General features: G+C 30.1%; 1 protein-coding gene across 1 annotated transcript; it reads left to right on the forward strand.

Annotated features, from left to right (window-relative positions):
* The first annotated feature begins 18,164 nt into the window (after positions 1-18,164).
* LOC113518032 (odorant receptor 45b) lies at positions 18,165-23,524 on the forward strand. Its single transcript, XM_031913332.2, has 5 exons — positions 18,165-18,916; positions 19,090-19,189; positions 19,390-19,491; positions 22,438-22,593; positions 22,813-23,524. Exons 1-5 carry the CDS (start codon positions 18,165-18,167, stop codon positions 22,882-22,884), a joined length of 1,182 nt encoding a protein of 393 aa, XP_031769192.2. The 3' UTR covers positions 22,885-23,524.
* The last annotated feature ends 1,382 nt before the right edge of the window (positions 23,525-24,906 follow it).

Raw genomic sequence — 24,906 nt, forward strand, 5'->3', positions numbered from 1 at the left:
CATGCATACCTACTAACAGGTTTTAGGTAGACAATATCAGAACTACATTTTTTGTATTGTATGATCTATAGTCTATTTCGTCTTCTTCTTATAGGTATGTACGTATAATTCTTCCGACATGGTTGAATCAACGTAGTTTAACGTGGTTTGTTTAAAAGTTTAATTTTATTTTACAATTAATCCACACGTACTGTGACTATATGCGTTTATTATGAAACTGGTTGTAGGTTTCTCAGCTGCCCCGTCGTAGCTTTTTTTATATGGGAACAAGAAGAAGTCACACGGGGCCAAATCCGGCGAATAGGGGGGTGTTCGGTCACCGTAATGGAATTTTTACTCAAAAACTCACGGACAACAAGAGAGGTGTGGGCAGGGGCAGTTTCTCGCGCCTCTGGACGAACTCGTGCCACAGAGTTGAGTCTAGAATTTTCCATCAACTGTCTGGCCTGGAGGGATTTCGAAAAAAACAATCAACATTGTCTCGGCCCTCTCTGAATCTTTGACCTTAATTTTGCTAGATAGCCTGCCGAGTGAGAGTAAAAGTCAACGGAAAGACCTTTGTGTCGGCGCAACGGCGGTCAGACCAGAACTGAAATAGGGACTAGGGCCACTTGCAAAATATGCTTTCATGCACTTTTGTTTACACATTAAATATAGTCTTATATTAAATATATTATTTTATCAAAAATGAAATTAATATGAAAAAAACCTGCATATCAATTTAATATTGAAATATATCAAAAACTTAGCATTCATACTTTAAACTTAGCAATCTTTTTCGTGTAAATAAGAAGCCTTATTTTGTACATATTAAATTTTACCCTATATATATATATATAAAGTTTTTAAATAAATTTTTATTAAATATACCCAACACAAACATTGGCATGATTATGAATAAAATGATCGATATGTATAAACTGACTCATAAGTTATCTTACTATAAAAATATTTATACTTAAAAATTTATATAATATTTCACTGTTTATCTAAATAATATTTAACAAAACTTTGCCAAAGTGGTTAAATATTGTTAAGACGATGTTATAATACTAATTTGTAATCTAGTGTAAAAAATTATATTATTATTATAATATGATTAATCTCTTTACCTAAATATCTTTTATTTTTAATAAAACAGACTTTTTTGTTTAGATATAGACAGATATAAGTCATAATTTTGTAGTAAAATATCTAAACATGCCTTAAATACGAAACTACAGAAAGTTTTATTTTTTTTATGGTAAGACGATTTATATTTAAAACACATAAACTTTCATTTTAATTACCTATTAATTAAATAGTACTTAATATCTTATATATATGTACTCGTGTATATATGGTAAAGCAGAATGCTATTAAAAAGTTGTAAGCTCATGTAAGTATTTTTGTATTTTATTACAAAATATTTATTTATGTCAAATGTACCTTCTTATATACGAAAGTATCATACTGTTAATATTTCTAATCTCAAGAAGAGTATTATATTTTTTTTGGATGAGTAACGAATCTGGTAATATTTTTGTAGACGTAATAATATTATGCTTTTTCAATAATAGGTTATCCTATCCTCTTATTTATAAATGTAATTTCCTTCATTTCCCACTGGCTGCCACATTTAAATTACTCTCTCAAAGCGGGTTACGTTTATCCGAGGTTAAGGAGCAAATTTTACTTAATGCTCTCTCACATCTCTTATAATTTCTTTAACTCCACCAACAAACTCGGCTTTGCATTGCGTTAACATGTCGTTATTTGAATACGTAATTACTTTTTGAAATATGTTACCTTCAATGATTTCACTTACAATCCATAAGCAAAATGAGCAGCATCTCTATTCCATATACTCGTATATTAATTTGTTCTTTAAGAGTTAAAAATAAACTAAATTTCTATTGTAGGTAGTATATTCATTTATCTTAACATCTATTGTATAAGTAGGTAGGTATTATATTTATTTATAGTATATGTATTTATGTAATATTTTATTATATATTTTAATATTTTATTTAACTGTATACTTGTTTATGTACTCTAAATATTAATAGTTGTAGCATTTATTAATAATTAGACAGTCAAGATTCACTAACAAAATATTATTTGGACAAATTAAAATATTATTTACTTTAAGTTTTACTGTTTCTTTTTTTTATATATATTTTGTGTCATTATACCGTATAGGGAAGAACACTGCTTATCCTAAAGTACAAGATTTACCTATTTAAAAATGTTTGTAACATTTATTTTGAAATAAACTATTATTATTATTACTTCAGCTATCCTGTAACAACATGCTTTCTAATTGCATTCGGTTGACTAGAAGAGATTTCTGTCAGAGGTAAGTCCACCCTTGCTCACAATATTTATAAATGCATTAACAATGTAATTTACAAGTGCAATAAATAATATATATAAAAACGGTATGTTATACCCATCTGTGTGGTACTAGTGAGACGAGGGAAGCTAGATAAGAATCATGTTACAATTAGGGTTAGAACAATTTATGAATTGTAGAATAAGACTATTTAATACTCTTAATTAAAATCTATTCAGCCGTTCTATTAAGCCACAAACATCTAAAATATATTTTTCTTTCATTCAATTTTTTAAACCTACTTATAAATAATAGCAATAATGTTAGCGTGCAAATGCCTAAATAACTATAGATATACGAACTTTTAAATATGAATATGCAGCATTCGCAATAAAATTAAGTTTTCAATATTTATTTATTTATCCTTTATTCATAATCATCAATTAATAAAATATTTGATGATGATGATCACGTCAATTTATCATTATAATAAACACCCAGAGTGCCACTACGGCGTGAAATTGCTCCGTGTTTTCCATATTTGATTAACAGAGGTTTAGAATTTGATTTCTAGGTTTTCTTTCCTTATGCTATTATACTGAGTCTAAGTAGTCTTTCAATGATAAGAGAATCCTGCCTTCCCATACAAGTGGCAAATGGATTAATTTTTCGATTCAATAGATTTATCGATAGAATCTTTTCTGTTAGTGCTTGTTTAAGAAAGATTAAGAGACCAAACATCTCCATCTCATTACATCTTATGTACTTGTTAAGTATAACGATTTTATCGATAGAGTCGTTTGTTATTTGTGTATAGAGATGTGATATAATTCACAACGTCAATTGACACTAACAATGTTTTATGTCCTGCCAAATCATATAAAGTCTGATAACATGATATTTCTAGGAGTACTTTCTGGGTTTCCTTTTGTTTGTATAATGTATTGATTTAAGCCCCCTTACCTGTTATAAATTTCAATTATACCTATATAATATATGTACACATTTCCTTTTACGTTAATAATGTAATAATAACCATACTCAATTTCACGGAACAATAGTTTGGAGAAATTAATATTTCATGATATAACAAACCCTGTGTGGGTTCGTATCTAAGAAGCAGATGGTAACTAAGTCCGTTAACAATACAGCCAAATTATACAGAAGGAAATTAATCAGTAAGCTATAATATATTGTAACACAACGTTTTCATAAAATGGACCCAATAGAGGTCTGTAGTTATAACGAACTTAATCGAATTAAATAAGTTCTTGGTTCTATTGTAGATAGGCTGGTAATTTCCATTAACAGAAACTTTATCTAGAACAATATTATGCATTGAAGACTGTTACTATTATTTGTACTGTATTTGTTTCATAATTGGAGTTAAAATGTTGTTTGCTTAATTTATAAAAAAATACAAATAAATTATTATAGTAGGAATATTTTTTTTAAAGAAGTTTAGTGCCAAATTCAAACATAAAATACGGTTTGGTTCCTCTAAGTGTCATTGAGTTTTTATCACCACGGCCGAGCACTTAATTCGCGGTCGGCCGAAAATATAAATTACTGGACGCCTCTGGTTTGTTATAAATGCACAATTTTATTTTAATTTAGTCATTCGGGTTTTACTTTTATTATGCAAGTACTGTGAAGTATAAAATGGAGTATTACGCATTTAAGAAATAAAAGTTTTGTGATTTCGTGAATTTAAAATTCCAACAAACATTTTGTATACATTTTATTAACGCATGAATGAATGTATTTGCCTATAAGTTAGATTAATTAAAGGACAATGTATGATGATAATAGAATACTGAGCGTAAATAAGAAACTACATTTTTTCTAAAGTAATTTAGAAGTGAAACCAAGGTCGCCTATTTGTTAGAAATTGGTAATCGTTGCTTAAAGAGCGATGATGCTGTATCATGGGCATATATACATGTACACATACATATATACATGATATATATATGATCACGGGCATTACAGAATACACTGTTCATACATTGCCATTCCTAAGACTATGGCATACCACTACCGTACTATACGCGAACAATTTTATTGCTTCATGCTACCTATCTTATTCTTCAAATTTAAATACATGTCAATTGTATATTTATTTTTACGAAATTCGTAACAATATTTCGATTATTAAAATTTAATGTAAGATTTGTTCATCTGCCTGTCATCAAATTAATTTCTTGATTTATTAAAATAATTCAACATTGATTTTTTAATTAGTCTCACGACATGCTCATAATGTAATAGCGATTTGAACTAGTATCGCAAGATTACCTGCGTGGTGAACAGGCATGCATATTGCTGTTTAGAAATTGGTTGAGATATCTAAATAATTCTAATATTGCAAATACGGTTACATAAAAAATGCATTAATAAAGTTTTTATAACGAAAGAATTAAGCATATACCTTGTTTTAAATTAATTTTTTTTTTAAATATGTGTAAACAATACGAAAGTTTAAAATTAACTGATAATGTTATATCCATTAATATTTACTTACTTTTATACCAGTTCAGTCCAGTGTCCAGTTTATATTTTTTTAATGAGTGACAATGGAATGGTAACTCCACATACGCTATCTGTGTACGCTAGCAAGGCACCAGGGAGACATTGATTGACTTACTGATAATCCATTTTCCTGTCTATCCAGTTTATACGTAGTAGTCTAGTGTTTAATACTTTCTTTTTATTTAGTAACTATTGGATTTTTTGTCATATTAATAAGTGTAATACTAGTAACATTTTTCGTTTCAAAACCTCTTCATAATGCAAACCTGTAAGTCTACTGAAATATTCCGCAAATCCTTTCTTGTCTGCAAAAATTTAATTTTTGATGAAGGAAGAGATTTATGCCTCGAGAACATTTCACCGAAATGTAGTAAAAATGAAGGAAATTCACAAAGATTTTGTAATTGGTTAGAAATAATTAATATCTAAATAATGTACTAGTACTGTTATGCTATATTTAGATATTTTTTTGATATATAACAGTTTGTGAAGTGTATGAATTTCCATATATTGAATATGAATTTTAATTTACACACGAATGAATCGTAATCTATTCTAAAAAGAGTTTGTTTGTGTGTTTGAATACATTAATCTTTAGAACTGCTAGTCGAATTTAAAAAATTCTCTTTACATTTAATAATCAATTTCTTAAAAAAAATTATAGGCATTTAGGATCACGATACGACCATGGGCGAGGTCGCGAGATAGATCTAGTTTCACATCAAACTGGTATTTCTTGAGATTAGGGCGTCCAAACAAACAAACAAATCCTTCCAGTTTATATATTAGTGTATATTTGTAATTAAATTTCATTTTTTGGACAAAGTTATGGGTTACAATTAGTTCATTATAAAACTCCTACATGTTACTTTAAAAAATAATTGTATCGTAAATAGAGTTGTTCAATAGATAGATGATTCTCATGATGTTTGTAGGATACCATAGGCGATACAGTATCCTCTGTTATGTCTATAGTACAGTTCATGTCTATAAGTGACGGTTACTATTTTCTGTTATAAACGTGCAAGTGAGCATGTTTGTTTATTCTTTCCAATTATCATGAAATGTTGTACATGCGCACTACATGGGGTGGAGAAGAACATAGGTTATATATCCCGATCAAATACCCCAATTTGCGTACAAAATGCGTACGAAGTCGCGGCTAAAGATGAATATTAATATAATTATAATAAATAGGTACTTAAGAAATCTATTAATATTTTAAATAACAAAGTTCGTAACGATGGATGGATGGATGGATCACGCGAAAACTACTGAAATTTAGTATACGACTAGATTATATCTTCTTTGTGCCGTCTATTAATGCCGTGTAGTCCCGTGGGTGTCGTAGGAGGCGATTAAGGGAAATTAATAGTCGAGAGATTGGCAGCAGCGTCCTTCTTAAAACATCACCAAAACCTTATTGCGGTTGTTAACCCACCTACCAAGCGTGGCAACCACTAGCAAAACACCCCAGTAGGGGAGGCCTATGTTCAGCAGTGGACAGTTAACGGCTGATATAAGAATAATATCCTAACTTAACACACAGAACTAACTAGTTAAATTTGTATACTAATTCACGCGACTAAAGCCGTAGGATACAGCTAGTTATTATATGTAATTTAATACGTGCATAAATACTTATCACACATTGGAGAAATTACAAATTATACCAACGAATAACCACAAAGGCTAATTTCTCTAAGAGGTTGGCGTCGAATACGAATACAATTCCAATATTATTTATGTACCTATTTGATATACTTAGGAAGTTTGCCAAAATTCCGACGAAGTAGGCATTCCTGCATAATGTTCACATAAGTATGAACAAGTTATGGAAATATTTAATGTGATTCTGAGTACTATGTCTAATAAATTGTATTACTAATTAATTTGTAATGAAATAATAAAACCAAATATGCGTTATAATTATGTAGATTTTTGTTAGTTCTAAACCAGTGGACATCAATAGTATTTTTAATATAAATATGAAAAAATGACAATGAATATACTATAGCATCGATTTATCGATAAGTATTATATTAGAATTCTTTTTATCTATCTTTACACCAACTCTATTGTAAGATAGGCGGAGAGATGAGAGTGCCAAAAACCTCTATTCTCACATATATCCATTGCTTCATTTAATTTCAAAATTCATCTCGTACTTACATGCACTTATTCAGACAGAACATAGTCAACGTAGTTATTTGTTTTTATCTATACTAATATATAAACTATAAAACGTTTGTTTATTTGAACGTGTTAATCTCTGGAACTATTAGTTGGATTTGAAAAATGATTTATTTGTTTGATAGCTTATTTTTTTAACTGAAGTAGTAGACTATTCAATATTACAATACGACTACGGGCAAAACAGTGGGATACAACTAGTAATTTATAAAAAATATCATTTGTTTTCTTCTAAAAGTAGACGTCATATGACAACATCAATTTCATAACCATCAACATAAACAAGTAACAAACATTAACATTATTTCAGTTGTTAACGGTCCACTGCTGAACATAAGCCTTCCTCATAAGACTAGTTTTGCCAGTAGTTGCCACGCTTGACAGGCGGATTGGTAACCGCAATTAGACTTTTAGGGATGATTTAAGAGGAACGCTGCTGCCTATCCCTCTACCATTAAGATCCTTTAGGCGCCTCTTACGACACACATAGAAAAGGAAGGGGTGGCTCATTCTATACCGGGAATACTAAATAACATTATGCTCTGCAAAAATGTGAATACTCTTCTAAATAACGAGATGTAGATATCTTATAACGACTTATTCTATAGATAACTTTCTAGAAGTTTTAAGAAAATTACGTCAGTAAATATAAATTATTGATAATATAACTTAGCTCTTGGTGTAGAGCAGTTAAGCAGCTCATTTTTACCCTATCATAATAGTTGTATAAGAGGATCGAGTGCATTTAGCATGTGATTGAGCTAAGTGCAGTCCGCATTAGTGGTATGGCGCCGCCGGCGACAACGGACGTCCGCCACCGCCTTGGGACGTCACTACATGCTCTCAGCTACGCAAACATTTGGCAAATTCACTTGTAACATTTGAACACTTCGTTGCGGTTCTATTATTAAGTTACGATGTTCTAGGTGTAAGTGATATATTATAGTTTTGGTAAATTTTTGAATGATTTTCTTTGTTTGGAAATATATTTATTTCTCAGTAAACTATGGAGAGGGCCATGCTGAGAGTTTTTTTCTTTTTTGCGTGACAGAATCCGAAATGAGGATATCCGCAAAATAATCAAAGTGACCGACATAACCCGAAGGATAAGCAAGCTGAAGTAGCAATTGGCTAGTCATATAGTTCGAAGAACGAATAACTGGTGGGAAAGAAAGGTTCTTGAGTGGCGATCCCGTACGGGCAAACCGACCTCCCACTAGATGGAATGACAACCTCGATGGATTGCAGGGAATCAATGGTGGCTCAGGACACTCCCTCATGGCAGTCTATGGAGAAGGTCTATATTCATCAGTGGACAGATAACGTGATGATGACATTTTTAAATTATAAAATTTAAACTTTTTTTTTATTGATATAGCAATAAGTTCTTCTAATTACAGAAAAAATCATTAGTATCAGTAGGTAAGTGGAGAAGATATCAAATAGCATAATAAAGAAGAACCAAAAAAAAAAGAAAAGATACTTTTTTAATCAGTTAAAATTAGAAAGCATACGATTTCATTTCTTTATAGAAATGAAAATAACATAGATAAATTATTACATCATTACATTGAAGGTACGTAAGTATATTTTTATTAAATTTTATTGTAGTTGGTTATTTAAAATTATCATTGCTAGAACATCATGTTTTCTAAGTCTTAATAAATTTAAAATATTTTTTTTTTTGTGTTTGTGAATGTGAGTAACGTATACTGAATATAAAAATATATATATATATATATATGTAAATATATATATGTTAAGGGATTATTCCTGTATAAATATATATAGAAAGCAGCATATAGAAAAGTTAGTAGAAATTATTGACACCAGAATGTTATGGCGATGAAATACGTAACATGTCTACCTCTCTAATCTCTAAGGAATCACGTACAAAATACAATACAATACAATACCAAGAGTCGGGATAGTCACGTTGTTATCACAGCTGGATCATGACAATACAAAGACAAAAATGTATTTACTACGATTTACAATTCCTACTATTTTTCTAAATATCTTTTAGAATTTGTTATGTGTTTTGTTTGTTTGTGAAAATGCAAAATGCTGTCACTAAAACAATGTATTCCAATTAACTACGAAACGCCAAGCAATATCGGAAGGATCAGAAGGAATATGAATGAAAAAGTTAATATGGAGGACCGCACGCGTGCGGACGAGAAAAAAAAAAGATGGATGTCTGTGAATAATGTTCGGTCGCGAACTGTAGTAATGGACAGCACTAAATATTGCACCAAGGGAAAATAAATTACGCTACTTTTTCAGACGCACAAAAACCGTTCTTCGTGTTCTCTTTCAGGGGATCCGTGAGTGGAAAAAGTTTAATATGTTACCCTGGACACTGATTATATAGGTAGCCGGAGCTCTAGCTGTAGTTTTATGTTAACCTACATTTAGATCTACAACATACATAAAAGGGTAACGTGTCATTATAGTTGTTTTCGACATAATGCTGCTTGTAATAATATTTATAGGATCATAATTTTCTAAATCCAATTCGATTTTATTTGTGAATTTTTTAAATATATTTAATAATATATATAATTAAATATATAAAATTTTTATAATAGGTACCTGCCAATTAGATCATTATATACATTACAGGTACAGTATTAATAGGTATTAATCTAATAGAGCTATCACGGTTTGTTACAATGATTTTCGTTTTTGTAAATTATATGAATGATGGTAATATGATTAGTACAAAATTGTTAATAAAATTACTAGTAGTACGAGCGAATGAGAAGTTTAAATTGGCGTTAGTATATTGCAGCTTTAGTTTTTGTTCTAGAAATCAGCGGCCCCTTCAGCGCTAAATGGATTTATTACCGCGCACCGCTTCAGGTGGATACTCGTAATTACTCTTATTTCGAAGCGGATTGTTTATTGTTTCTAGTTGGAAAATTGCAGCATCCATTTTTCTTTCAATTGGCGTAGGTAATGTTATGCTTTCGTTGTCCTTTTTTAGTCAAACATCTATAATATCTATTTTCTTGTCGCTATCTTGTATAAATAATTTAATTTTGTTTTGAGCACCTATTTAGATGTAGTACCATTTCTTTTGAAAGGATTTGTTTATTTATCTTTGTGTACACGTATAAAGGATTGTACTTATGGCGTAACATTTATGGCATTTTCTACCAGGCAAACGTGGATCGTACAGAGACTACTAACGGCGGTATATATTTATTTATTTATTTATTCATTAGTACCAATATGTGTACATGGCGGACTTAATACTAAAAGCATTCTCTCCCAGTCAACCATAGGGAAGTGTCAGAATACTCGAATGCGGTACTACTAATTATTGATATACATACATACTAAAATTACATATATAAACGAATAAATATATATGAATAACAAATATACTTACACATATATGATATGTACTATATTATACACGAATATGGGAATAATATAAAGCACTTATTGCTCGGATAAAGATAAAAAGTGAGCGTGAACGCTTTTTTTGAAAGACAGTTTAGTCGGTAGTCTCTTAATGGCATCTGGAAGTGCGTTCTAGAGTCGTGAAGGATGTAGGAGAAAAGAGTTTGAAGCGTACCAGTACGGTGAGAGGGGAAAGATAATTGGAGAGTATTATTGGAGAGTATTATTGGAACGAAGGTTAGGTTCGTGAGTTTCAAAAAGATAATGGAATTTACTCCTTAAGTAGTTAGGAGACTGGGAGTTTCGAAGAAGAGTGTAGAGAGTACAAAGAGTTCTAACGTTTCTGCGTTGACGAATGGAAAGCCACTTGAACTGAGACCAATATAAAGACATGTGATCGAGCTTCCGGAGGTTGAAGATAAAGCGTATGGCTTGGTTGAGGAGACGGTCCAGCTTATCGAGAAGATCTTCATTAAGATCTGGATAACACACATCAGCATAATCAATAATCGGAACAATTAGTGCGTGAACAAGATTAATTTTTGTAGCGATAGGCAAAAAGTTTTTAAAGCGGTATAAGGAGCGTAGCGTAGCAACAACTGAGCGACTCACCTCCGCAACTTGATGTGACCAGCTGAGTGATGAGTCTATGTAAAGGCCAAGATCTTTAACACAAGTTTTTAGTTTTATAACTAAATTGTTATATGTGATTGGTGCCATTGTGTTAACATTAAGTTTGGCTAATTGTCTAGAACTGCCAATTACAATAGCTTGACACTTAGAGGGGTTAACAGCTAATCCATAGTTAGACGATCATGCCAGAATGCTATTCAGATCTTTATTAATATATATATTTATATATATAATACATTAAAATAAATTTATACAACAGTAATTCATAATGATAAGTACATATAAAATACAAATAAATTTTATAATGATAATGATTAATCGTTATCATCATTATATCAGCCATTAACTGTTCACTGCTGAACATTGATCTCCCCTTATTGAGGGGTTTTGCCAGTAATTGCCATATTTGGCAGGCAGGTTGGCTACCATAATTAGACTTTAGTGCTGCTGCTGCCCATCTTTCGACCGCTAGGTACTCTTAGTCGCCTCATACGACATCCACGGGAAGGAAGGGGTGGTTCATTCTATGCCGGAATTACAAAACAATTCTCATATTAATATGTACTTAAATATCATGTTTTAATAGTCAAATGTTATTGTTGTATATTATTTTTTGTTACCATTACTAATAATGGTAATAAAAATATCATTCAGAAATATACTGAAAAGCTCTTGTTTTTGCATTTGTCAGGTAATGATAGATGTTGTTAGCCTTACAGTGTGAGTGTTTTTACTCAGTTTGAAATAACTACAGATGGTGAATGAGAAACGACAACAGATTCCACAAGAACAAAATATTATATAACTGTAATATTTCTACATAGCGATTTTATATTTATAAGCTTCAGGAAGCATTATCTACGATTAATTCATATGTGTTTCCCAAAAGAAATGGTGTTTCTTCATGCATTGTGAGATGAGACGAATGGGAATAACTTATAATTAAAAATATTCCATTGAACGAAGGGTATAATAAGTATAATCACTATATTGTTTACATTAACCTATAGTGGAGGTAGATAAGTTGATAAAGTGCCATTTTTGAATAAATAGATTTGTAAAGTCGTTATGGATAATTTAAAAAAAAATCTGGCCTTCCCAAATGGAGAATGTATGTTTTAAAAAGTCAGGGGAAAAATACATCTAATTCAATTAGTAATCGTCAATTAATTCAGATCCGTAATGTTTTAAGTTTAATTTACACAATTAAATTATTTCATTACAAAAGGGATCCCAATCAAAATTGTAATTTATATTCCATCCATTGAAATGAACTGGATAGAGTTACAGTGTTCAAACAAACGGGACCAAATGAAGTGAAACACATCGATATATCTATAATTCATAGACGAGAAGTGAAGAAATAATTGGTTTGTTTTTACATTAATTGATTCTTTTCCATGTTCATGTTATCATGTACGATACTGAGAAAGAATTTGTCATTATACCCACAGATACGGGAAAAAGTGGGTTTTGTTTTAGTTTAATCGTACATCAATATCTCGTAGAAACAAATTTCTGGGGAAAAAATAAATAAAACGACAAGGCCAAGGACTACATATTATATACTTTAGTTGTTTATTTACTACATGTATCTGAAATAGAGATCTAAAGATATGAACTTCAGGTAGGTATTACAAATAATGTAATTCATTGCATTCATCAAATATTAAAACAGTACTACCTAAAGTACTATTATTATATAACTGTATAAATATAAGTCGGTGGATGTTGACTAGATTTAAAGAATTGGCTTCAGCACTCAATTTATTTATAGAAAAAAAGTGAAATTATTTATAATGTAGTGAAATAAGGATAATATAAGGATAAAATATAATAATAATAATATTTTTTATTTCAATAAACTTAATTATAAGCACTTTTTATGACATAAGGAGCAAACGAGCATGCGGTTCATTGATGATAAATGATTACCGCTGTGTAAGGTTACATGAGAGAAAACTTTTATTGAAGCTTGTCACACTAACGAAAGTCTTTCGGCTATTGGAACTCGTTACTTCAATTTAAATGTCCTAATCTACGTGGTAGTGGCGTTGCGGACAGTAATCAGTTGGCGGTAAAGCGACTTCCTAAGGGATTTAGTTTCAATCACGCCGGCGGCCGCCCGCTTGTGATTAATGCATACTAAACAGGACACACGTACAAGCTTTGCAGATAATCTAGTCTCTCGACTAGTTTTTCATCCTATGACGATGGCGTAATTCTGGTTTTTAGGTTATTTGTAAAAAAAATATAATAACATATTATTCGAAAAAGAAATTAAAAACGACAAGGAGCAACTGCAATAATAAAATATATTCATTTAGTGTTCCTTAAAATTATAAATTTAGTTGTTGTCTCATATCTGTAATATGAGATTAATCTAAATAAGCTAATATACAAATATCAATATTATTGAGTAGGTATACTTCGAAAGTTATAACGCCCATTAAAAAAGTCAATTAAGAAACTCTAATGTGAAACATAATCACTTCAGAAAGCAATTTAGCGATCAGAGTCCAATTTCTTTCTGTTTAAGGATTTGTCTTATAAACACAAGTGGGCAAATAAAGCGTTGTTGATGACAAGTGACTGACTGGCGGGCAATTAGCAAGCGGGGGCCGCTGGAACAAAAGGGCCTCTTAGTTTCACTTAATTAAAAAAGAGGAAGTCGAGGCTGAGCAGAGAAAAATTGCTGTGAAATATAACACAGCCAGCCGAGGAGAAATGTGTAGGCGTCCGTACTTTCGTAAATATAAATTACAATGAGTCGGTTAAAATTATTTGCATGACTGATAGAGTGCCATTTGCTAATAGTAACAACATAATTTATATATATTTTATCTTTACAGCGATTACCTCACATGAAGACAAACAGAGAGGGTTGAGTGGTTATTTATCATCTAAATAATACACGTGTACAGTATTATTTCTTGATATATTAATTTAAAAATACGGAAAGGTTTTTATTGTTTAGATACACAACAATGTGGTAACTGGTAATACATATACGTAAAACAATGTTCTTTAATCAGATTTATGTACAATAATGTTTAAATAATATCTAAATAAAACTTCTGTCTGTGAATTTGTCTATACTTTTTGTACATATGCAATAAATATCTCTACAAATTCTGATCCTAATTTGAGAATAACTTTTGTTATTTGGACATATTTGTAGTAAAGGGTTGTTCGCAGATCAAATCGTACTAATACGTAGGATTATGCGATTTAATTGAAATATTTTATTGAAATTCTTTTGAAATTAAGTATATTGAAATTACTTAACAATATTATAATTCATTAATATAGTCAACATTTTGACTCGATAGAAATCACTCTTTTTTTGTGGAGCTAAATCTATTTGTTAAACCTCAAAGTTGTGGGTTGTATTACTTTTAAAAATTTTTAATGTATACTCTGAAAATGGAACTTTCAACTGCAACTACACAATGTGGGTGTGAAAAATTAAAGTATGGCGCGTCCATGCGCGAATTTCCAAGTTTAGTTATTATAATTTTCCGGGCTCGGCCCAGCACAATGAGGCATACCCTAAAGCCATCATTAAGGTAGGCATGCTACGTCTTTCATTCCTAGTTCTATTTGGAGAAATTAATTTTGTGCCGTATGAATATTGTTCAGCACATTTCGTTCTATGATTCTTAGAACTATTATAAATATTTCTAAGAACCATAGAACGAAATTTTCAGTTCCAAATATCGTTAGAATTATTCATTCGACTATGTTGAATTATGGAAGGGGTATCTACTTTTTATTTATGATCTTTTAGTAGTTTATATTAGTATATTATTAATACAAATAATAGATGAATCGACTGGTAAATACTTTTTCGTTACCATGCATTTTTGAAAGAACATGATATATACTATCTTGTTACCTATATATAAAGCGCCAAAGATCCATACATATACTTTCATTTTCATAAATTGTCTTTTACATACCATTTCTAGAAATTCTGGACTGTCCTATAAACAGTTAAATAAAGTACCTCTACAGTTTGTAGCATTGAATGAAAATAAAAAATAGGTTTGGTTTTAATAACAACATGACAGATTAGTCTAAGCTGGATCTTATTTGATATTCCAACATATTTACTTTATATATATATATATATATATATATATATATATAACCGTGAAACTAAACATAATAGTCAATTCTTAATTATTATTAAATATAAACAAAATTATTTTATGTTTTTGATTAATTATTTATTTATTATTAACTGTTCACTGCTAAACATAGCCTTCCCCATAAGGTCAATGATTGCCACGCAAAGCAAGCGAGTTGGCAACCGCAGTTTGGTTTTTAGTGATGTTTAAAGAGAAACACTGCTGCCCATTCCTCCATCAAAACCTCCCTCAGTCTTCTCTTACGACACCCACGGGAAAGGAAGAGGTGGTCTATTCTATACTGGGACCTACACGGCTATCATTGCATTAGTATTATTTTAATAATCAGTAATATTAATATCAATAATAAGCTACATAGCTTATTAACCTACATAGGTTACTATTATTAACTACTACTATTGACTGAAATTACTTAATACAAAATCTTAATATGTTAAACTTAACTATTTTTACTGTGATACTGTTCATTATAATCTCTAACTTCGTGGTTTAGGGGAATAATTAGATATGAACGTACATTTAAAGCGAAAGATTATTTTTAAGTGGTTAAAATATTGCAGTGTAATTACCGAATGGCTATAGCTGGCTTGAAGGGATGTATCTTGAACTCGGTTGTTTTGTTTTAGTGTTATTGGACCTATTTGAGTGAATGAACGCTGAGTCAAAAGGAAAATGAAGTTAATGATTTTCTAACAATAACCTTTTGAGAATGTTAATTATTAGAAGCTAAGAGTTTTATAGTTTTTAGCTAGAGCATAATACGCAGATGGTTTTAAATGAATGGAGAGGGATATTAATTTAACTTTTTCTTTGTGTATAACATAAATTGTGCAATGTTTTTATTAATTCTAAACCTTTTTTTATAAATATACGATGTATTATTATAATAATAAGTAGAATAAAGTATTAAATCCAAAACATGTGACAGATGTGAACAGTTTTCACTCAGCATAGGATATTTTAGACAAGTATGGTTCAAAATTCGTCAAATTTGATTAATCGAAAACTTTTAGATATATATTATCTGAAAATTTTCAGATATTTTGCACAAATATTTTAATTAATGATTAAAAAAAATGAATTTTTTATTGTTATTAATATACGATATTAACATTTGCGACTATAATTTATAAACACAATAGTTTTATAATTACATACATGAACTTTGTATTGTTATTAGTTTCACAGATATTATTTTAATTTTAAAGTTGGATGAAGTCTTCTAAATTGACATTCTTAATCCGCTTTGTACAATCGTTAATTAGAATAAACATACGCTAATATGGGGAAAGAGGACTTTTTCGAAGCGGAAATTTCAATTAGAATGTTAGGCAAGTTAAAGGATAATATCAGTATGCATTAAATGAGCCGTGTGCGGCATCCGAAGTTACTAAGAATAAGGCAGAAGATTTTCATGACTGCCACCCCTCGTCTCGACTCAACCCCTGCAATTAAATCGCACCCGAAGGGTTGCATCGCTTTCGAAATTGCAAACACGTCCATTGTTTTAATCTACTCCTTTCTCTGAATCCAGAAGGATATAACACGGAAATGAGGTTTCCCGATTTAGTTTGACCTCTGGATCTATTACCATTTTGTACAAATATCATCACGATGGGAGATCTACATCAACAGATGATCTTTTGGGCGTAGAATTCGGCAATGTAAATTTGATTGAAATATTAATTTCAAGTATTATATCAATTAAAACTATGAATATAACTATTTTTCTTTTATGGAAAAAAACGTATGTATCTAATGACGTTTCTGTTAATATTGATTTAATATTACCTATACCAAACCAAAGTAATAGTGATTTATGAATGTATAAATGAACACATATTAGCTGTTCGAGGACAGGCGTAATTGTGGAGAAAATTGTATGATCATGCAAATTTAATGGTTAAATTGACCTGTTATTTTTTTCGATTTTTAAAATAAGTATCTATATAACTGTGTTAATTATAAAAATATATAGATTGAGGTTAAGACCATCAATAGTTGAAATTAAGATCATTTCGTGCATCATAATAATAACAGTCAACTATCACCTTTGATCGCTTCTTTATGGTAAATGTACGAGTATAATTTTTAAATATGGTTCTAATATTGATTTGGTTTTTGTTTTTGGGCATATTATCTCATTATTTAAAAAAATCGTAAATTTATGTTTATAAGTCATCATAAGCACATATTTTTTTAGGATTAGAATAAATCAATTGTTCGATTTTATATTTAATATGTTTAATTTTTGCACTAGAAAATAAAACAAAATTATAAGAAATAAGGCATTTGAATAATTTTTTTGTTTATTAAAATTGAAGAGGTATGTATTGAGTATAAAAATACAATTCTGAAACATCTCCATTTAATAGTAGGTAATATTATTATGTGTCATATAATTACACTAAACGTCTGGTCCTCAAGCTAGGACACCATGTGTTATTAGGAATCGGACAATCAATATCTGAGGACATAACCCAGAACATATAGACCCGAGCTAATTCGAAAGTTTCTTTTTTAAAGCAAATGTCAATAATCCTATGCATTAAGTTTTATAAGATATCATATAGCCTTGGAATTTCTATGATTATTTTATAGACACTTTCTGATCTTTTTTTATTGTTTTTTTTAAAGAAATAGAATTGGTGTAAAATGGCTCTGAACAGGATTATGAAACTATTTTATGAAACATTAGCCCTTGGTTAATGATGGCTATATTATCCACTTACATACCTCACAATAGGTCATTACTACGTGCATTATACAACGTATACGCGATAAGAAGGTATAATGAAAGTAAAATTGATAATAATTTATTCTTGTATGACACATTTTGAAAATAATTAGGTATTGTATGGTTTATTTAACAAATACCTAAAATAAATAAGTGAACAGGTATGTGTTAGTATACATTTTTCTTCACAATGTCGATGAAGCTGTCAGATAATTTTAAAATTAATACATTTTTTTGGAAAATTTTCGCAATTTGGCCCGGAAATCAAAGAAACGATTATTACAAATATTATTCTTTTGTTTATATTTTGATTAATTTGGTTATTTATAATATTTTACTTACTTTAAACTTGATATTTACACCCAGAAAAATTGAGATATTCATTCGAGAAGTGATATTTTATTTTACCGAAGTTGCTGTAACTGTTAAGGTTTTAATGATCATTATATATAGAAAAAAGATAATAGCAATTTTTTATCTTATGAATTGTGACGAGTTTAGGGGCGAAGATTCCGATACTGTAAATATTGTCAAGAACGATAATTTAATTTATAAAGTGGGTTGGATAATCTATGCGGTTATATGCAACTTTGCATATACAATTATAACATTTTTACCAGTATTAATGAATTTTATTTGGAATACAAAATTAGAACTACCAATTTGTAGATACTATTTCCTTAACGACGATATCCGTAATGACTATTTCGTATATTGGTTCATTTATCAATCATTCGGAATTTATGGCCACATGATGTACAATGTAAATGTAGATACATTTATTGCTGGTTTAATATTAATAGCAATTAGTCAAATAAAAGTACTACAATTTAAATTAGCAAACTTGAAAATGAATGCCACATTGAAATCACAGGAAGAACAGGAACATTTACAAATCTTGAAACTTAAAAAATATTTACAACATTATGACATTCTTCTAAGGTATATTTTCTTATATTGTAAAATTTAATGGCAATATATATTTACTTTTGTTTTAGTTATCTTATATGTTTAGCTTTTTCTTAATTTACACTCAATTTCATACTCCATCAGTATTTTTGTTATTTAATTAGTTTATAAAATATTGCTATAATATTTTATGTGATATTTTATAGATATTGTTCGAGCGTTCAAGAGATATTGGATGTAGTCATATTTGTACAATTTGGAATGGCATCAGTTATCATTTGTGTGGCAATGTATGGGCTGTTATTGGTGAGAAAATAATAGTATACCAGTCCTAGTGGACACATTATATCAACGAGTAGCTGAATTATCGTTGTCATTAATAGTAAATGAGATATGTGGAATAAAATAATTCATAATTCAATAGAATAAATTGTTTATTTTGAGGTAATTTAAGTTTTGACAATAGTTTTGATAAATATCATATAAACAATGTAAATGTTTTACAGACGACTACAAAGGAGAGGTTTGTGTTCATGGTCTTTTATTTCTCGACGATGTTAAGCCAAATTTTTATACCCAGTTTTTTAGGAACACGACTGTTTTATGAGGTATGTAATTATTTCTACTTTTTAATGGAATTAACATTTTTTGCATATATCACTGACACATTATAAATACATTTAAAAATTCAAAATCTCTATGAGCTAGTCTAGATTTTTGCCCGTTACTTCGCACATATAGATTTAAGAAAACCAATGAAATGGAAAATTTCTAGGTAGCGTATCAGAATAAAATATATACTAGATTTTTAATTAGACCTTCAAGAACGAACTAACTGTTCAACAAAGAACTATAGAAATCGTATTTAAATTGGTATTGTAATTTTACCGTGATGTCGGAACAAACATGCTATCTGCATGCATACATGACAGAAGAGCAGAAAAAAAAAAAATATTAAGACCCATCCTATTATTTTCTCTTAAATATCTTCCACGTACAGTTATTGTCTAGTAACAATTTTATTATATCAGTAAGTAAGATTTTAGATACCATTTAGAAATAAATAATTAATTGTAAATATGTATATATGATACGAAGGGGGGGTATCATGGGCGAAACAGTATATTCTGTTATATCCATGGTACTGCTCATGTCTATAGGCGACGGTTACCACTTTCCATCAGGTGGGCCGTCAGCTTCTTTGCCATTCGAAGTTGTATAAAAAAAAAGTATTATATCTTTAGTCATATTTATTTAGGACTTAAAAGTATAGTATGATTAAACCAATTAGGTTAATAAATTGATTAATATTAATTCAGTTTATGGTAACAACACTACTGTACTATAGTAATATAATGTTTTCTATTAATATTATAAACGTGAAAGTTTATGAGAATATATGGGTGGATGTTTTTTATTCTTTCACGCAAAAATAATATCTATTTTTATCAGATAGTCTAATTTCATATTTTTACCCAAACATGAAATATTTTTCTCCAAATCGAAGCGTTTTCAGAATGTTTGTCCTATTTTTCAGTGCGTTTTATCAAGTAAGATGAACGACGAAAAAAAAGATCATTCCATATTCTATTTCTACTTTTTTCTCTAATTTTTTTATCTCATTCTTTATTACGTACCTTCAGTCATATATTTTACTGTAATTATACCTTATACTCGAATAGTTGTTTACCCTTTACAAGTACCAAAATTATTGCACAAAATTTCATAAAAAGATTCCAAAGTTTGCAAAAAAATTTTGTGAGGTGATGATAATGATTATTAATTAATATTATTATCCTACTGATTATTAGGATATGACATAATGGTCTTGTTATATATTATTATTATATCAGCCATAGTATAAAACCAATCACACCAAACCAAAGGATAAGCAAACTGAATTGGTAATGGGCTGATCACATAGCTCGATGAACCGGGCAATCGCAGTGTAAGACAACCCCCCAGTAGATAGTATGACGAATCATTCAAATGCATTTTTTAATGGATGATAATGAAATGGTGTATAACTCCGCCTGTGCTAACGGTATACACTGGCGAGACATCAGTGAGGGACGATACGTGATAATGAAAAGGCAGGTTAGCCTATCGTGATGAATGCACCTGGAATGAAGGCAGTCAGTGGATGCAGGTGACTCAGGATCGTTCTTTATGGCAGTATATGCATAGTATGGGGGAAGCCTATGTCTAGCAGTGGACAGATAATGACTGAGATGATGATATAAGCCATTAACTGCTGAACATAAACCTTCTCCATAAGGGGAGTTCTGTCAATAGTTGCCACGCTTGGCAGGCGGGTTGGCAGTTGCAGTTAGGTTTTGGTGATGTTTTAAGAGAGACTCTCCTACCCATCCCTCGACCATAACCCTCTTATTATTGAGTAATAGCGTGTTGGTTAATAAAGAGTTATAGAACTAAGTACCTAAATCTATTTGTGGCTGAGCTAGATATTTAAAGATCCATTTTCATCATTTACGATTTAATGACGACACCTGGTAAACTTCATAAGTTTCTGTTGTCCCTATACTATTATAAAATATAAATTAACTTATACAAGCTTTTACATGCGAATTCATACGCGTGACCGGGATATGCTCAGTGACTGGGATAAAAAGTAGCTTATATCCTTTTCCATCGTATGTAGTATGTGTGTACTACATATAGATTGATTAGGCTGTAAAGACGCTATAAGATAACAAACAAATTCATTTTTACATTTACAATGTCAGCAATAGTACATTACTGCAGCGGCCGACAAGAGAGGCATTGATGGACGAACGTGTGAATGTGGGCCGAGGGGAACCCGAGGCACACATACGTGAGTCCATCAATGCCTAGTTGCGGCCAAGGCTTGTATAGTACTTTTCTCAAATAATGCGCCGAAATTATTCAAATTCACGTTATGTTTCATTAAAATTGTGCATTTTAGCATTGAATAGATGACCCAAAGTGTTGTAGGCTTCACTTTCTTGGCGAGTTCGCCGAAATAAGCCAGAAAAACATTTTAGGATAAGGATTTCGATTTTCTTTCATTCTTACATTGAACAAAATTTTCATAGATTTTCAAATATTTTTCTTTAGATTTTGGTGCCGCCAAAATTTTCAAAACAAGTTTTCTACTACGGCTCTTACTGCCTCTTGAATTTCAGGTGGTGTTAAAATAATTTCATTACACTCATTGTCTTCCCTTGAAATACAAAAGTATTTAAAACCAATGACGAAGTTGACGAACAACTAATAACAATAGTTTTTTACGCGCCAAAATATATTTTTTTTCACTAAACAGCTTTCTATGTGCAAGCCAGTTCGAAATTTAAATTAAACCTTTGATAAGTTAAGTTAGTTACACGACAAATATGATTTTACATAGTAATTTATTTGGCCGCTAAACACGACAGATATGGATTTTCATACAACTATTGTCGGCCGCTGCTCGACCAGTACCGCAAGTTCAATTTATCTCGAAGAAGGTTGTCAAAATAATGCTCAAATTTCCAAGCATGTTTGTGAAAAGATTTTAATATATATTTTTTCAGAGTGAAAACTTAGTGTTTGCAGCATACAACAGTGAATGGATAGTAAGATCTGAAAAATTTAAGTTAAATTTGAAACTCTTTATGGAACGTGCTAAATCTCCTATTGTGTTAAAAGGCTTAAAATTGTTCACACTATCTCTCGGGGCTTTTACATCGGTAAAATATTTTGCATTATATAAAAAATATCTACGATGTGAAAATTTTAATTAATTGTAACTTTATTATCACAAGAGTCATCATTATTATACATTAATTACATATGAGTCTACTACATTTATAATTGGGCACTACTTTTCATTAAAAAATCACTTAATTTGTTTTTGTTAGTGGCATAATTTATAAAAATAACGAATATAATCAGTTTTTCTTCTTCAGATTATGAAAACAGCGTATTCTTTTTTAACACTTGTGAAAAACGTTGTCGATCAGCAAGATGAAAAAATTTAAAGGCTAACAAAATTCATGAAAAATTCAATAACAAATGGATTTTTTTTATGTAAAAATAAGCATTTAACACACGTCTGCAATAGTAAACGAACGTTGGTGTAGAAATCAATTTAAATCAAAATAGTCAATTTCTCTCAGTTGAGAAATTAAACATTCAAATAAATCTAAGTCTGGACTTGAACCGAAAACAGAACTAAAGCCAGAATAGGAAGACTTATTTATATTTACATTAAATTGAATGCTTATTTTTAATATAAAGCAAAATGAATGAACTTTTAAAGACACAATTATATGCCATTTTCTCTATATTTGTGACAGCCAAATCTATCGATAAAATAATTTCTATTGTTTCTCGCATAAGAAAGAACAAGGCAGCAGACATTGCCATTTAATTTAATTCATGGACTTATTAGCTATAAGGATATAGGTTGCCACCTATCTGGGTAATCTAGATAATCGAGAAGTTAGTAGACTATTATTTAAATAAGTGAGTTTAAATCACACAATTATTATTATAAAAAAAGTAAATTCTAAAATACTCCCATCTGTAATACTTTTAAACTCTATAAGATTTAAACGTTATTATACATCGAACAGCATTATATAATATAATTATTCTATGAAATTTTGATAAATAGTAGCGAACTAGTAGTTAAAGTCTTTATAATGCAATTATATTATAAAATATAATAAATTTCACGCTATTTTATTTCTATTTTATTTACCACCTATACTATTAAACTTTATTATAACTGATATAGAATTTTGGAAAACAAATTAGCGGCTGAAATCTTGCGTACATGCTGCTAATAGGTAGCAGCACCTGCAATACGCCGTCATTAGCAATAGAACCTAAATCGTCGTCAATATTAATACGATTATATCAGTGCTAGTCACGTGGAACACAGCCATGATTATGGTTTCATTTCATATGAATTGCCTACTATGAAACGATCTAATTGTAGAATTACCTCGGCTATATGCTCGTGTATTCCTTCGTATTAATCCGTATAGATGTAGGACTATAGATAAGCGTAGGTGTGTAAAGCAAATCTGTATCTGAGACATTATAAAATGAAAAGATGTGCGAAAAATAAATTTAGAATTGCCGAAAGTAATTGGGATTTGTAATATTCTTTTATTTATTATAACCTTTATAAAGATTGCATTTTATCTGTAAAAACCAAAATAGAGTCTGTACAAGGTAGGTATTAAAGTATTAAACTGATATTTCGGTGTGTACAAAAAAAGTAATGAAACAAAAAAAAAACAAAGAATACTTTAAATAAGAAAGAATATTAAACTGTTACCTGAAAAAGGTAACATGAATAGCTATGAAATTTATGAAATAAGGTAATGTAAAAATTATTAGAGTAATAATTGCATGATCCAATATTAGTTTTAACAGCTCCCAGCGCCTTCAAAGATCATCTGGATCTACAGACGTATATTTACGTAATATACACATTAGGTACATGTGTTATGTACTAATAGATATTGACGTACAAACCGTGTCATTTTATCATATTATATATATATGCAATTTTGTCTTGTAATTTTAAAGAACTAGATGTATATTATCATCATTGCTTGCCTTATTTGAAGTGAGTTTGTTTAATTTACAAAAAGTATACTTATGCGCAGAATGTATATCTTTTTTAAAATCTGTTAAAAATGCGTGAACTTTCCTTTTAATACTTCTCATAAGTAAATTATATATTCCACCTACAAAGATCCGTGTAATGAGCTCGGCCATTAACACTGCAGACCTCCCTAGTGACGATGTGCCAACATCTCTGCATATTAACTACGCAAACGGATAAACTTGCTCCATTGTTATCAGTCACTTGGACGTTCTCTGTAATGTCCCCACAAATATACGATACCCTAAAGAATTTTCACTGTTTATTCGCGCAGGATAGAAATTTGTGTCTTCAGAAGTATTTTTATAAGCTCGTCTCATGAGGTTGTGAAAATGCGGATGGTGGTACATTTATTTCTTACGTTATGATCGGTTCTTGG

Source organism: Galleria mellonella, unplaced genomic scaffold, assembly GCF_026898425.1.
Source record: "Galleria mellonella isolate WM207_F2 unplaced genomic scaffold, CSIRO_AGI_GalMel_v1 utg132, whole genome shotgun sequence".
Taxonomy (NCBI): Eukaryota; Metazoa; Arthropoda; class Insecta; order Lepidoptera; family Pyralidae; genus Galleria; species Galleria mellonella.